The sequence below is a fragment of the Plasmodium inui genome, assembly GCF_000524495.1.
Source record: "Plasmodium inui San Antonio 1 unplaced genomic scaffold supercont1.29, whole genome shotgun sequence".
Classification (NCBI taxonomy): Eukaryota; Apicomplexa; class Aconoidasida; order Haemosporida; family Plasmodiidae; genus Plasmodium; species Plasmodium inui.
The window spans coordinates 178,125-194,785 of NW_008481863.1; the positions used below are offsets into that span (position 1 = coordinate 178,125).

Genomic DNA, 16,661 nt, shown 5'->3' on the forward strand with positions numbered 1-16,661 from the left:
TCGATTCGGCTTAATGTAAACACTTGTCAAAAATGGGAAATAATCGGGGTGTTAAAAAAGGCATGTGTGGTTTTTATGCCAACCCCGCTGGGTAATGGACGTGCATATGTGTAGATAGACACATTGATGGAAAAAAGAAACACAGAATCGGCATCCAATTTTTGCTTATCCGGTTGGGTGATGAACAGGACGGGGTACATTTTGTAGCCCCAGTGAATAAATTACTCTTCCCACGTGGATCGTCACGATGTGCGTTAGGGGCGGTACAAATCGGCCTACTACAGTGTTTTGATAGAGACATGTAAAATGTGGAATAGCTGCTAATGCAGTTATAGTTTAAGGACCTATTTTTCTCGTTCTCTATGTAAAGAGGATATAACTGGTGTTATGTGCAATTTTGCGTTGTTTTGTGCAAACATATGCCACATTTATTAGGAGCAATAGGTACGTTCTCATTTGGGCGAGCCCCCCCACCTCCTCTTAGGTAACCCTTCTGAGTAGGAGGAGGTAAATGTCGCTAATATTTTCGGGATTAAACGGGTTAGTGAGTTTTTTCATTTTTTCATCATTGCATTTGTAGAATCCATCCGTATGCTTAACGACGGCTGTGTAGTGACCATTGTAACTGTTTCCGCTGTGACAAATGAAGCTCTCGATGAGATACTTCGAGTTGGATAAAGACTCATGGTTGGACATGTAAGCAAAGGAAGTAAAATCAATTAATCCATCCCATGGCAGTAACACAGTTGTGTCAATTTTTTTCACTCTACTTTTGAAATAATTGGTGCATTCGTAACTCCATTTAAATCGTTTGATATAAATAATCATATATAGATTGGGCATTCTGTAGAGGCCCTTTTTAATGCAGCTATTCTGTTTGGATTTACAGATGGGGCAAAATAAGTGGCAAAAATCATCGCTCTTCATGATGTTACTCCTTAGTAAATCAATTAGTGATGTACTTTGTATGTGTTCACTTTGAAACTCTAACCCTAAGTCTAGGCAAAATTCAAAACTGTGTCTTGTATGTCCACAATGTGTGCAAGTTATGCTAGAGACATTTTGGAAGCCTAAAAGGTCTGTTATTATGCTGTTATCCCTAAATAGATATTTTACCCAGTACTTTTCTGATGCCTTTTCTTTGCTATCTTTATCGTCCAGGGTGATTTCGAAATTTGATGGAAAATTAAAATCGCGGTTGCACTCAACGTTTATATAGTTGAGTAGCATTAACAAGAATTCGTGTGCATCATTTTGTGCATTAATGACTATGCTGCTATTATATTTTCTCATTTTTTTTAAAAGATTCATATGTTTGTCTGTGCATACGTAACCTTTTTCGATTTTGTACGTTTCTTCAATAACGTAAAAGAGGGCCTTCAGTATGTCCCCCTTATACTTTGATTTTGATTTCGTTCTTTCGTATATGTTGTCAAATTTGCTTAGCAGGTATATGCAGAGAGGTTTTATCGACAGTAATAATTGGAGGGACGCGTTGCAGTAGCACACGTTTCCATTGTTCTGGAAGGACGCGTGCCTCCTTTGGACATTTCCATAGTTATCATACTTGGCGTAATATTTGTAATTCTTCGCATAGAACAAGTCACGCAGTTTGTGTTCAATGAGGTTCATCTTGTCTCATTTTGGGGGGTGTGGTGTGAGATGCTTGGTAAAATGTGGCCTATAGTGAAGTTATGCCCTTTGCTGAAGTTATACCCTCTATTGAAGTTATGCCGTCTGCTGAAGTTATGCCGTCTGCTGAAGTTATGCCGTCTGCTGAGGTTATGCCTTCTGTTGAAGTTAGGCCCTCCGGTCAGTTATTAGGTTACCTTCACGGAGGGGAAGCAACCCGAACATTCACTTTGTGTGGTTACGCGAATATGCCTACTTCTACGGATGCCTCCTCACGTCTGCATTACGTGTGCCCGTCTGGCTGCTGCTTGAAGAAATAAATATTTATTTCTTTCTTAATTGTGCACACGTTATGGTGGAAACTGCGAAAAATTCCATTGTTTTTCTACTGAAGAGTTCTTCGGTTTCCTTTAATTTAGCACTTCTGATGTCGTGATTTTTTTGTGCCTCCCCTTCGTAGTGGAAACTTTGGCACTACACATCAGGCGGGGTTGCTCTACGCACGCGTGCTGGGAAGAACATACTTGCGCTGGAGGGAACGCTTCTTCCACGTGGTTGCTCTTACGTTTGGTCGCAATGGGAAGGGAGCAGAATCGGTTTGCCCTTCCAAGTGCACGTTGGAGGTGCCCCTTAAATTTGCTCTTTAAAGCTGCCTCTTTTGCAGTTAGAAGAAAACAGAAAAAAAAAAAAGAAAGCATAGCGAAGCAAAGACGAACGAATGAAAAGAGGAGGATGTTCCAACCTTTTCTACTTCTATTTGACGCTTTTTTTTTTTGGAACCACGTCGACAGCCAAGTAGGAATTATCTCAATGTGAACAAATAAAATCGGGGGAATCAAAAAGAGGGGACAGAAATTGATAAACCTATGTCTCAATCCAATCCAACGCGAAACGTGCTGTTTGGCAGGAACGGGAATGAACTTTACTCATGTGTATAAACGCTAATAAGTACACTATATTGTATACGCACGCTGATATTTATGTAAGTATCGATTTGCTCTTCTATGCATGCATACATGCACATGCGTAGTTTTGCGCTGGTTCGTACATATATGCAACATGCATTTTTCGCACATGTATGCTATGAAGGGGGGGTGAGAAGAAACGTCGGGAAAAAATAAGCGTTTGAAAAGGAAAAAAAAAGAATAAAATAGAATAAAATAACATAAAATAAAATGACGGTGTGGGGAAAGGAAACACTCGAAATTTGCATAGCGTAGCATAACGTGACATTTATGTAGTGATGCATCTTTAGCGAGAAAAATCTCTGCTAATATGTTTTTTTTTTTTTCAGCCCCAGTGGGGTCTTCCTAATTTGTTTTGCACAACAGGATGGTTCATTTTAAGGTTATTAAATTTGTAAGCGGAAAATGTCGGCATGGTTTCTGTTTAACAGAGAATGTGTTTTGGCGGCCATGGTGGAAGAGGGAGTGTGCGGGGGGTGTTGTATTACGCATGAGAAAAAAAAGAAAAAAAAAACAGAAAATATATACAATGGGACAGTATTGTACATGTTTCCCCTTTCCCGGTGCTATATGAACGTCTGTTGATCAATACATCCTTTTTGCGCAGGTATATGATCATGCGCCCGCGTGTGTGTGCGGGGGGATAGACGAAGAAACAAATAAGCGGAATTTGGTGTCAAAATGTGTGCGAAGACGGTACTATAACGTCATTTCAGATAAAGACATTTTATAAGAGACAAACAGAGGAAGAAGGCACGATAGTAAGGGTGTGTGAGTACAATCGTGGCGCACATATAAACAGACATACGACTACAACATTAGTACACAAACAGAATAGACATATGATCAAACACAAACACGTGCACCTTTGTGTGCGCGGAATTGCAAAAACCTTCCCCGCAGGTGACACCCGTTCCCAGACCTCAGCCCCATAACGTGCCGGCGTATTTTTCAAAAATGACGCCCTCATCGGCTACGTAATAAAGCTTCACCTTTTTGTACAACATTTTTTCAAGGAAAGCATCATAATTGGAGGCGGCTTCGTATCGTTCGCTTTCGGGAATGAAGTTGGCATCCTCGATGCTGCTTGTCCATTCATCTGTTGTGGAATTCGCCCAATTCGTGCTGTTTACTCGGTCTCTTCCATTTTTCCTTCGTTTTCCTTTCTTCAAAATGTTATCTTCAGTGGAAAGGTCCTCACCCGAGCTCGTGCTGTTACCAAATATGTAGCAGGGCTTTCTCTTCCCTGGGGCGGGTGAAGATGCTCTATTTTGTTTCTTCTTTTTTTTTTCGTTTAGTACCAAATTGTTGAAGTGGTTAACAATTTTGTAATTTTTGTTTAGCTTGTACATCTCGCTCCTCTTCGATATGTACATCAGTTTGAAGGAAATGAATCTGTCCTGACACATGCCTTTTAGGAGGAAGTTCAGGTCGCAGAAGCTCAGAATTTCGGTACTCCTGTATATCTGTGAGGGGTGGAATGGTGTGTGCAAAATTGAAATATGTGAAATTAGGTAGTGAGCATACACAAGGGGATGACACTATAAGGATCATCAAGGCGTTTGTTTCTCTTCTGTAAGTTTGGGGGAGGGACAGCGATGTGAACAACTGGGTCTCTCGTTTTCAGGGGGGTGCAAAATAAGGCCAAAGAGGAAAGAGAACATCTCTACGTTGCATATATTACTGCGCGGTTTAGCACCTCTCTTGAATTGGCAATTGTTAATTCAACATGGCACAACTGTGGCACAGGTGGTTGGTACACAGAAGTGGTGTGACAAAAGATAACGCTTTTTTTTTCATTTTTTTTTTTTTTACACCCCCTGAAATGTGTCCATTTCCCCGTTTCGCTCTTTCCTTACGTCAAAGATGGAGGAAAACGGATTCGCCTTGAGGTAGAAGAACACTTTTAAAATATAGAAAAAGATAAATTTCACATTGATACTTCCATTCATGTAAGTAAAGCTATTTACATTTATGTAGTCATCATTAAAGTAGTAAAGCGTAACGGTTTTGTAAAATGGGGCATCATTTTTCCTTTTATATGAGAAGAGCATATGCTCAAAATATTTACACGCCTTGTTAATAATCCTTTTTATATATCTTATAACGCGGGGGTAGGATTTATTTTCAATAAGGTACAGTAGTTTATCTCCAAGTTTGGTTCGATAGATATGATTCTCTTTAAATCCGCTTTGCGTTTCTTCATCAAGGGTCTCTTTCATTTTACAAAAATATTCCAATAGGTAGAGGAAAAAATAATCATGAAGGATGATGTAGCATGGGAGGTTGAACAGCACAATTAGTCTTGGAATGAAATTCGGTTTCCTCAGGGTCTTGTTATTTGTGTAATTTATGTATATATAATCAGTATAGACTAGTTTTCTGTGGTTGTAAATGAATTTTTCTTCAATGTTCTTCTTGCCCGCGTACTTTTCGTCCGCGACGTCTGTGTCTTTCTTTTGGCGGCTTAGCAGCACCCCTTTTGGGAGCATTCCCCTCTGCAGTAGGAACCTCTCGAAGACCTCTGTGTCTCCTTCCGTGCTCTTCTTAAACTCCAGTTTTAAATTAGCCAAGTGGAAATTTATCATATTCAAAAAGGGGTACTTGAAGTTGTGCTCATAAAATACATTTTTCCTTTTACACGCATTATTCTCGCTATGATATTGGGGTACAAATATCTTATGTGTATTCATGAGGGGGAATATATTTATAAGATTTAATTTGTGTAGGAGGAAAAGAATAAAATCATACTCCTTTTTTACTTGTGTGTATTTCCTATAAGTTGTATTTTTTAAAAATTCTTGTAAATACATTTTTTTTAAACTATCCATAAAACGTCCTTCTTTTTTTTTTTTCTTAACAGACAAAAGGATGAATATCATTCTGCGTATTATTTTGCTAAAAAGGGGGGAGCTCTTTTGGGTGTTTGTTTTGTCCTTGCTGGGGGTCTTCATGTGCGAAGCCCTTTTCTGTGTGGTGTTGCGTTTCTTGGCTTTTTGTCCATTAAGCCGTTTCACCGTTCTTATGACTCTCGGGTCGTTCAGCTTGAAATTGTTCACGTTGTAATACTCTTCGTTGTCGTGGTTCGGAAGTTCGCTCGACAGTTGGATTGGCAGTTTGGTGGGGAATCCACTCGGAAAGTTACCAAGTGGACCTTCCTCGTCGTCCGCTTCTCCAAGTTCCCCATTTAGGTTATCACTTCCACGTTTTGCACTATCTGCACAGATGGCATGACAATCCCGGATTACATTATGATGCTTAGCTTTATCGTTGTCTCGGTCTCTGTACATGTCGTTGAGCCCTCCAGAAGGAGAGGCTTTCCCCTCTTTTTTTTCGGATGTGTCACCCTCGTACTTTGTACACTCATTGTATGTATTTAGCATATCGCTCAGGTAGAAAACGTGATATAAAATTTGTGCAACAAAGATAAATGACTCTTTAAAGGTGTTCATCTTTTTTTCTTTTCCTTTTTTAATCTTCACTTTTTTTACAAAAGTTTTTTTCCGTGTGTTATAGCGGTGGGGTGATTGTACAGGTGTTTCCTTTCCTCCTTTGGGGTAGCTACCCGTGGGTGCAATTTCTGAGCTTTCGTGCTTGTACATCTGCTGGAATGGTTGTCCTTCGTTTGTCATAAGCGAAACATAATGGGCGCTCCTTTTTTTTCTCCCCAATTTTGCCTTTTTGTGGTTGCCTCTTTGGAGCCAATAAACGCTATTTTTCATATTGGTGACTTGGACTTCCAGCAAAGAGTCGACTCTCTTTGGGGCATTGGAAATATAGGCGATATTATATAGATGGATATTCTGAGGATACCAATCAAAATCGATGAAGGACTTTTTGCTAACATTATAAATTAGTAATTTGTTCTTACTATAAATGACCTTGTTGTGAAAGTTATTTTGTTGTACATATTTCCCGAAAAGATTTGCAAAATTAACGAGATTGGTTTCATTAATGTTTAGGAGGAGGGCATTTTTAAAGGACCCAGTCGCCATCGCACCTCTGATGTGATTCTCGTATATGTGTAAGCAATATTTTTTAAAATAAGTAAAGAGACTGTTGTTTTGCTGATCGGTGTGATAGTATAAGTGCCGAAGAGAGTTATTCAGTTTGGAACCATTTTTATCTTTACCCCTGGAGAAAATTTGGGACAATCTTTTTTCCATTTTTTTTTTTTTACAATCGTTTAGGACGTAGTAATTGGGAAAGTACTCACTAACATGTTTCGTTAGACATTTTATATGCTTGGTTATTCCTCCGAGGAGTTTCTTTCTTCCATCATCTGCATTTTCCAGAAGTTTGATAATTTCGAAATCATCTGAAAGGTTGTCAAATATATCTGAGTCGTTGGCACTGGATGACATATAACTCAAGGCTTTCTCTTCCTGTTTGTAACATCCGCTTGGGTAGTCCACATTGTTTGTTTTGTTTCCCCTTCTGGTTTTAAAACTGTGAGAGGTGCAATTGTTCGTTTTTTTTTTTCTGGTTCGTTTGAACTTTTGTGCGTGGTTTTTTTGTCTGTATTTTTTTTTATTTCCTCGTCGGTGGGTGTCCATTTCCGTGTCGCTAAGTTGGTCGTCATGCAGAGAAGAGTCTCCCTCTTCAGGGTAGGAATCGTCCCCGTAAGAATCGTCGTCAGATGGATCATCCTCATAGTGATGATCCCCATAGTGATCCTCCTCGAAGTTGCCAAAATGGTAGGGATCATCTTCCCCGTAGGGATCACCTCCGATGGGGTCATCTTTCGTCTGTGCGTCCTCATCCGCCAGTATGTAGTTATTACACGCGCACAGGGTCATTTCCCCCTTAAGGAAATTATGAACATAGTAATTTAAGTCGAAAATTGTTAGCTTCTTCTGAAAGTAGTGCCTCGTGCATTCTGCATTAGAACTTGCGTTCGTGAAGTTATCATTTTGCATGACGTCGTAGGTGTCGTGAGAACGGATCGGGCATTCCGTGTGATCATAAGTATGGCTGCTCAAGTCGTTTAGCATGGGGTATAAATTCGGCTGAGCGTTGAACTTGGGATGTTTGTAACCGTCCGGCGGCGTGGTATCACTCGGAAATTTCTCAAAATGGAGACGCCCATTTTTTATGCCATCTTCATCGTCATACACTGCATCGATGTGGTAGAGTAATTCCTCTAAGTGACAGTTTGGGATGTTCTCCTCTCTGTGCAGCGCCCCTGCTTGGACGTTCTCCGAATTTTTCTTAGAGTGGTAAACTCCATAGAGATAAATAATATCCATAACGTTGTCCACAAGAGATTTCTTCAAAGATAGCGATAATTTCTTTTTGTAAAAAAGGGATTTATAAATGAGATAAGAATATACATTGTCGCACACAAGATCATTGGCAATGTAGTATGATAAGACATACGATGTATCCACGATGTAATTTCTCTTTTTTATAAATTTTAGGGCATTTTTTATGTCCTTGATTTTTTGAAAATACAACGGTTTAGTAATTTCCCTGTACAGTGCGTACTGATCCCCATAATTTATTATAAAAATTTTTAACAGATTTATAAGCGAAATAAATTTAAAGTGGAAAATATTTTTTATGTACTTATCGTAGTAATAATTGATGTTGGTGTAGGTAGAGTTGTATATGTGCGTTTCAAAGTAGTTCAGAATACACCTAGCAAAATTTTCATTCGACAGAATGAAAAAATAGTGAACAATGTTCTTTTTGAAATAGATAAATAGCTTTTTCTGGATATACATGCAAACGTTGTGTTTAAATTTTCCGATCATCATATTGTTTGCCATAATCCATATGCTCTTTTTGTACGGTTCCGAGTTGTTCTTATTTTTTAAATGGTATATTATATGGAATTTTTTCAGCTGGATGGATGCAAAACACTTGGGATCGTCTGGCATTCCCGAAGGGGAAGGTACTAGTGCCACGCTCTGTTTGTTACGGCGTTTCAATTCGTTCTTTTTACCGTAACGATTTGGGTATTTAGTGGTGACTTCATTGAATAATCGCCCTTTTTTCTTTCCCTCTTTCGTAAATTTGTCCTTCTTCGTGTGCAATTTCTTTCGTTCGTTTGAGGAGCATCCCCCGGTTACTTCTCTGCGGTTTGAAATATCACGTGGGATGTTTCTATCCATTCGGTAATTATCGTTGATCGATGATGCCCATCCCGATGAGGAATAATTTACCCCATTTTGATGCGGTTTGTCCAGAAGAAGTCGCTCATTTTGACGTTCCCTGTTTTTTTTCGCTTTTTCCAAATATTTCTGCGACATGGCCAGCTTCACAATTACAGTTACGAAATAAATGTAGACTATTCGCAGGGAATATTTTACCTTTACGTTTTCTATGAAATTGTTTAAGTTTTTGACTTTCTCGTTTTTGCATCTGGTTAGGGGAAGATTGGCAGGTTCCTCACAGTGTCTACCGTTGGCCTTATCTCGCTTAGAAATAATTTCCGTGTGTCTTCCCTTCATTTGCGTGGATTCTTGGTGCAGCAGATGAGTCCTGTTACATGAATTGGCTACTCTCTTTTGGTGATTCATCTGTGGCAGCTTCTTCAACTGTTTTTCAAATGCATCACAGGGGGGTGCAATTTCGGGTCCGCATATGTTGGCGGTTTGGTCAATGTAATGCAGAGCATGGGGTTTTCCTATACCTGTGGCATTTTTCCCCCTAGGTGCGCTGGCCAGATTGAGGTTATCGAAATGGCTGTCAAAAATGTAGGGAGGGGAGCTGCTCGCATTCTCTTTGACTCTATTTTTGATCTTCAAAAAATCGCTGAGCTTCTTATGTATCATTTGCTTAGAATTTGAAAAGAAGGAAATGAGGTCTGAAAGATTCCTGTTCACATGATGGACATTGGATATGTGGCTGAGCAAATCGTTTTTAAAAAAATATGCGTTGTTGCAGAAGGGGCATGAAAAGGACAAGTCCTTCTCTGTCATTGTTGCACCCCCATTTTGTTCTTTACTGTACCAATCGTAAAAGACGGAAAAGTATTTTTCAATGTTACTCCTAGATACGTTATATGATTCTCTGATTGTGTTGTATTCCCTGTAGGCTGTTAAATTTTCGTCTAGCTTCGAATTTGAAATATTTTTTTTTTTCACTTTTTTAACTAAGCTTATGAACAGATTCCTGAGTTTCCTCGTTAGGAATAATTGGTTAGTGTAGGCATTGTGCAGCAGGAGAGACTTCAGTCCTTTGTTTTTAATTTTGGAGCTCTTGAGAATATCTTGTAGGGTCAATTTTTCGCTAGCGCTTTTTTGCAGGTGCCTTTCTACGAGGAATCTCTTGAACCGTTCGACGGTCAGCTGAAGGGGGAAAAAACAGAAAGAGGGGCAAATGAGTATATTATGAATATACACTCTAGTGAGTATCTAGTCAGATATAGCGCACAAGAAGTTGGCGAGATGAACCCGTATGGATCCTCATCAATGGAAATTTACATATATGTTGTAGTAGTATTCTTCGAAGTTGTTGTAGAGAAACATGTTGTACATCCGGAATTTCTTTCTACCCTTTTTGGACGCGAACAAATGAATGTTAACGTTTATCTTGATAATAATCTTCAAATTGTTCTTTTTTAAATGTAGGAAGGATAAATTAAGTTTCCTGTTTTTTGGATTTGAGCCAACCATGGGTTTCCATTTGTGAGGATGATTTTTATTCATGTCTTGAAATTTAAGTTTTACTAAATTCATGTTGCACAGAAATTTTAACTTTCTGTAGAGGAAAAGCAACACGCATATTTTGTCAGTGCTTTTGATAACGTTGATGTCGTGTTGGGACAATTGGTCACTGTTTAGTTTCTCATATGACTTATCCCTGGCTCGCATGTTTTTCTGTACTCGATTTGTAGTGGCACTCTGGGTGGGTGTTTCCGCCTCGGTTGAGTGAAGCGATAGGGAGGTCATAGGGGTCCCTGTTTTCCCCTTTGTTACGAATGTGCTGATTGGTGAATTGAGGAAATGCGGATGATCGTTCTTGTTTAGGAGAAAACTTTCGATCATGCGGTACTTGTTACAATTTAGTGAAGAATAGGATGTCAAAAATTCGAAGAGAATTGGGGGTAAATCTTTCATTTTCTTTTTTCTTTTCTCATGTAGGAGATAATTTTCGATGTAATTGAGTTTGCATCCCACGCTGATTATTTTTAGGTATTCATCTAGGTAGAGATTTTTCAAAATGTCCTTCACAGTTAATGTATTGCTGCTTCGTTTGGAGGCTACTTTATGGGCCCTTTTAGGGGAAGATTTCCTTTTCATTTCTTCTATATATGATAATTTCCTCTTTTTGGGATTATCCGGTTTTGGAGTGAGTAAAGCCGAGGCGTTACATTCGTTTGCCTTTTCTGCAGTGCGCGTTCTTCTTGCCCTTTTCCTCTTTTTCCCCTTCAGTATCCTTATTAAGCATTTGTGGAAATATTTATATCTGGCCATTTTTGAAAAGATGTACCCGTTGAAGTAGTTTATGGTGTAGGAGATTTCTTGGGTGGTTTTAAAATTTTGAAAAACTTTGCTGGTTTTTATTTCTTTGCTAATAATTTGATTTTCCTTACATTTAAAGGCTGATTCGTTTAGAATGTCAATATAAAGCACGTTGCAGGCCGTGCCTTTTTGGTTTAAACTTATCGCAGTGTTGTTGTTGCGGCTGAGTTGTGCACTAGGCCTGTTACCTTGTGTTTCTGCTATGGGGTGTCCCCCTCTGGAAATCTCGTTTCTATCATTGAGGGTGGAATTTATGCCACTTTTATTGAAGTGGTACGAAGTTACTTCACCATTTTCGCCACTGGGAAGTTTGTTCTCAATACCACAAATTTGGTGTGGCTGATCCATTTTGCCTCTTTTACTGAGCCAGTGGATTGAAGTTGTAGCCATTTTTCTCTTGCTGCTTCGGTTGGCTACTTCCAAACGTGGGAATGAATTTATCATTGTGGCCTCCGGAATTGAGGCGGACAGGTTAGAACCCGTTTGGTTACATCTACCTTTGGTTCCATGGGGGTCATTATTAGGGGCACCTATATTCGCTTCTTCATTGCATAGTGTGGTGTGCCACAGATTGGGGTCTTCAGCTGTAGCTGAGAAATTGTACAATGTCATTCCCCTTTGGTGATTATTTTCAGGATACTTCGTCAGATCGATAAAATCATCTACCAGTGCTTTTTCCCGGTTGGATGAAAAATAAGATGCGTCAACCTCGTTACTATACATCTGTGCGGTCAAGTTGGAATCATCTTTTGTGGGGACGCCCCCTTGCTGCGCAGAATGGCTAGCACTTTTCTCTTTCTCGGTGAAAATATTAGCGGTGTATTTAAATTTCTTACTGATGATGTCACCACTGGATATGTTATAATATTCTGTTTTCTCTTTATTCGTTTTATCATTAGAATTCGTGTGTTTGTACGACGAAATGGCATAGTCCTGTTGAATTTTTGCATACAAATCGTTGGACTGCTTTTCGGATAGGACATTCGAATCGTAGAAGTAGTACTTAACCGTTTTGCTGTTAAGAAGGGTGTACTTTTTAAAAAAGGCATTAATTTTTGTGGAGTAATTAAAAAGCCTTTGAACGGATTTTCTGTCAATTGTTCTTCCATTGTTCTCTATGGTGATAAATAGATCTTGAAGATACCGAAATGTAGTCACCTTAGAACTAAGCAGGAAGTGGCAAAAAATGAACAGTCTCTTAATAAAGAGGTTACTTTTTAACTTGGTTGTATCTTCCATGAAGTATTTAATAAAATTGATGTGTTTTTCGGATGAGTCTACCTTATTCAAGGCGGGGTCATCTTCACGCATTGCGCACGTTTCATCGTTTGTCGATTCTTTTAGAATGGCACCTTGACTCTTCTGCTTCTTCACCTTTTCAGTGCTGCATTTTGGGCTGGAATGACTCATGTCCCGTTTCAGAACAAATTTTAAGTAGTAGAAGAAGTGAAAACTGCACGTGTATAAATCATATTTATCTTCAAAAGTTTTGAAGTTCTGCACATAATGGTCAAAAAAATCTTTATAGTTGCCGAAATTGTCCACTGAGTCCTTCTGCTTCGGTATGATGTAGGTCAGCACGTTTATGTCTATTTCGTTCACAGTGTTGATATAGTTTAGCACATTTAAGGACTCGTTTAATTTGTTAAATTGTATGTGACTAATGTTTTCCTGCGCAATGTTGTTACTGTTGAATTTTTCGTTTGGTTGGTTGATACTTACGGTGTGGTCATCTGTTGGGAGGGCACTTCTTTTTTGATCAAGCAAGGTGCTCATCATTTGGTTAATGGGAAGAAAATTTCTGTTCCCTTTTAACGATAGATCATCTAGAATAATTTCACCTCTCATTGAATGGTCTCCCCCCCCCGGAGCTGCCTCGTCATTTTTTACTACGCCTTGTAACGTTTGATTACTCTTGTAAACAAGGGCCTGCGGCCTCTTCTGCACATATTGGTAAATGTAATTGTCAATAAATCGGTACATAAAGCTTTTGTCCTTCCTTTCTGGTATTTTTACAACTTCTTTGTTTCGAACGAGCTTGCTAAGAAAGGTGTTCGTTTTTTTAATGGACATCAGAAGTACTTGTGATATTTCCTTGGTTGTCATTCCCCTTATCCCTTTGCTCATAATTAGGTACTTAATTTTATTGTACAGTGAGAGGTGGTTTAAGAACAAGTTTTTATTCTTAACAGAGTGGTTGGTGTAGGTGTTGTTATCCGAATCGCTGTCTAAGGTGGAAGAGGCAGACGATTGCGAGGACGACGATCTTTTCTTTCCATCTTGAATCGGTTTGTTAATTTCTTCGGTTTCTTTCGGCAAATCTTCAGCTTTTTTATTTGCATAAAGAAAGGAAAACTCCGATTCGCTTGATTCTTCTTTCCCGTTATGTGAGCTAGAGTAATAGTCCGTGTCGTTAAGTCTATGGTGGATGTTTAAATCCATGTAATTTTTGAACTCGTTTATTTGCAAATTGCAATTTTTCTCATTCATGAAGATGTTTTCCTCGTCCTCCAAGGTGCTGTCCCTGCTTTGTGGGGCGTCGATAGTTGTTTCGTTTGGGTAGACACGCGGGGGGAAGTGACTCATGGGGAATGGATCTGCATTTGGTGCACTATGGTTTGTTAAGGGGCATACCGTTCTCCGTGTCTTGTAACCTTCCGAGTGTTTGAACATCCCGTGGAGGCCACTCTGCACGCGGAGGTTCTGTGCCGACTGGGTGGAGGTGTCCCCCCTTTTTAGGTGTATCCCCAATTGATCCCACGCACCCGCTTTGGTAACGTCACTACTGAAGAACTCATTTTTGAATTCAATTTTCTGGACATAATCTTCGCACATCAAGTAGCAAGATTTGTTTATAAACTTGATGAGGTAATCGTAGTTGTGGTAAAACAAAACTAGAAAGTTAATAATATTGTCGTAATTTATTTTATCTTTATTTTCATAATTTAAATAGCAATTTTCGTACGATGAATGGATTTTAATTTTGCACATTATTATTTTTTTTCTCCGAATTAGGTGGGACAAAATGGAGTTGAATATCTTCAGCGCCTTTTTAATTTGTATATAATAGTATGGGTTGTACACAATTAGCAGTTTGAAAAATATGAGGGATAATATTTTCTGTGGTATTATAATGAATTTGTTTAGGAGGTGCAGAATAATTTTATTTATCGAAAGGACGTTCTGAGAGTATAACACGTTCTTTATAAATATGGGCAGCAAATTATATATAAAATAGATGTTAAAGTATAGGATGTAGGACGGGTTTAACTTTATGGTGTTGTTGTTGCTGCTGCTACTATGCATGTTGTGGTTGCAATAATCTAGGGTTTCCTCCAAATTGCTTATGTTCATGCTTATTTTTTTTATTAGCAAATACTGGAATAGAACTTTTAGGTGATAGTGCACCATCTTGACATCGATGTTGAGGTACTTCGCCAGAGAGCTTTGAATTAGTCCGTTGTACTTCCCGGAAATAATATACAACAGGATCAATATTTTCTCTTTGCACTCTCTGATTCTTTCGTAGTAAAACAGATTGTGCTTGTTGTATATGTAGATGTTGTTTATGTAAAGACTGAATTGACTGGCTGTGTTTAGGATGATATTTGGGTCTTCTTCCGGGGGGGATTCAACATGGTTGTTGTATTGATCTAGATAGACTCTACAATTGTCTGCCAGGGGCTTGCCAGGTTCCCCAGGCTCGGCTACCTCCTTTCCTTGTCGTGATATGCTTACATCTTTGCAGTAGTACAGAATTCGAAGCACTTCTCTCTTCATGTACACATCCATGGGCACATTTTTATTTCTCTCCAAATTTTCGAATAACTCCTGCAGCGTTATGCAGTAGTTAACTTGATTATGACTGTTGTTATCAGTGCCCTCTTTTTTTTTACTATGGGAGGTTATTTCCTTTTTGTTGAAACTCGTGCAAAGTTCGTCAAAAATGTATTTCAACAGGATTCTATCCATTGTGCAGTTTGGTGTTTTGGGGCTAGGGCAGCATTAGGAGGAGGATTTGCAGAACACCAGGATGTTGGTTCCATAGGGGGTGAGAGCAGTAGCAAATTAAAAGCTTCCCACTAGTTAGGCACATAAACATGTCTTAAAAAAACATATGGGAACAAGTGACACAGATTTTAACGAAGAAATGACGTTAAGACAAATAAGAAATCGCAATGGGAGAATTGAAGTTACTTTAGACAGAAACGATTCAGCACAAACTGAAGGGACGATTTGATGTGGCATCCCCGTCGGGCGTACCGGTCGCTGATGGATCAACTCGGTGAATTGAGAACAGGACTGAAAGAAAAAGAGAATGATCGAAATGGGTACAAAATGGGCACAAAAGGGGCACCAAATGACAAAACAAAGCGATAATTTCGCTCACAAATGGGGGTCAGACTAGCTGAAATAATTTAAGCTTAAAAAAATTGCACATGGGTTCTAGGCAACAATTTCGTATGAAATAGGGAACTGAAAAAAAAAAAGAAAAAAATACAGTTAAAAATTGTTGACAAATTACATAATGGGAGATATTCACATTGTTAAATTATGTTTTTATTAGGTAAACAATGTACCTGGGATAATTAGCGGGCTGTTGTTCTGCCCCCTTGCAATTGCAGGGGGAAGAAATGGAAAGTAGGGGCATATGCCATTAATAAGCGGCAACAGAAAGAGAATGATACGCTGCTACATGAACGGCCGCATACATGCGGCCATACGTTGCCACATAAATGTCACATCATATGGGACACAAACTGAGTTATATAAGGCATAAGTGGAAACATAACACGGAAATGTTATAAACAGTTAATCTATGTTTCCATCTATTTTCCCATATATTCGTTATGTACATTTTGAAGTTTTTTTCTCCGTTTATTTTATTTTTTTTTTTTTCTATAAATATTGCTCTGGGCCGCGCGAGAGAAACCAAGGGCATGGTTTTATAAATTGCGATTTGCCTGGCCAGCGTGAGCATTTACATGAAGGTAACGTGCGCGCGAGGTACTAATGTAGGAGTGGTACATATGTTACATATGTAACATTTATATGTACCTGTTTATGCAAACATTTTTTGGAGTTTTTTTTTTTTTTCATTTTGGGAATATAGTAGGTCACTTTTCTGTTCCATGTGCTTTTTATTTCACTTCTCATTTGACCCCAATTTTTGCAAATCACTATTTTTGTGCTGCCGTACCTATGGCAGCCTAAGAAGAGTATGTAAGAAAGATGCTTCGTCATTGGAAATAATTTTCCACCTCTAATCTTTTCTTTTTCCCATCCTTTTACGGGGCTTGACATAACGTATAGGGAACAACTTCGCGCGCCATCGAAGGAGATGTAATACGGGCACGTCATTTTAGGCACCCATCACATGTTGTCGCCACTTCTGTATCAACGCCTGTGAAAAATTGGGACATGGAGAATTTTTCCTTCTTTTGTCCGCAAATATTTGAAGTTACATCAATGTACTTCATACCAATGTATGCCAAAAAAAATTGTGGCTGTATGTGCCACCAAATTTCCCTTTCATGGGAATATGACTCTTTATTGGGGCCCCAATAAAGGGCAACAGCCACCCATATGGTTG

General features: G+C 38.9%; 2 protein-coding genes across 2 annotated transcripts; both read right to left on the minus strand.

The window, feature by feature from the left end:
- Positions 1-480: 480 nt before the first annotated feature.
- On the minus strand, positions 481-1,632 carry C922_04790 (ubiquitin thiolesterase; the record flags this gene model as incomplete). Its single annotated transcript, XM_008820369.1, has 1 exon — positions 481-1,632. The coding sequence occupies one exon, from the start codon at positions 1,630-1,632 to the stop codon at positions 481-483; it is 1,152 nt and encodes a 383-aa protein (XP_008818591.1).
- A 1,888-nt stretch (positions 1,633-3,520) lies between these two features.
- C922_04791 (hypothetical protein) lies at positions 3,521-15,040 on the minus strand (the record flags this gene model as incomplete). Its single annotated transcript, XM_008820370.1, has 3 exons — positions 3,521-4,063; positions 4,457-9,892; positions 10,028-15,040. The coding sequence occupies 3 exons, from the start codon at positions 15,038-15,040 to the stop codon at positions 3,521-3,523; spliced, it is 10,992 nt and encodes a 3,663-aa protein (XP_008818592.1).
- Positions 15,041-16,661: the final 1,621 nt, after the last annotated feature.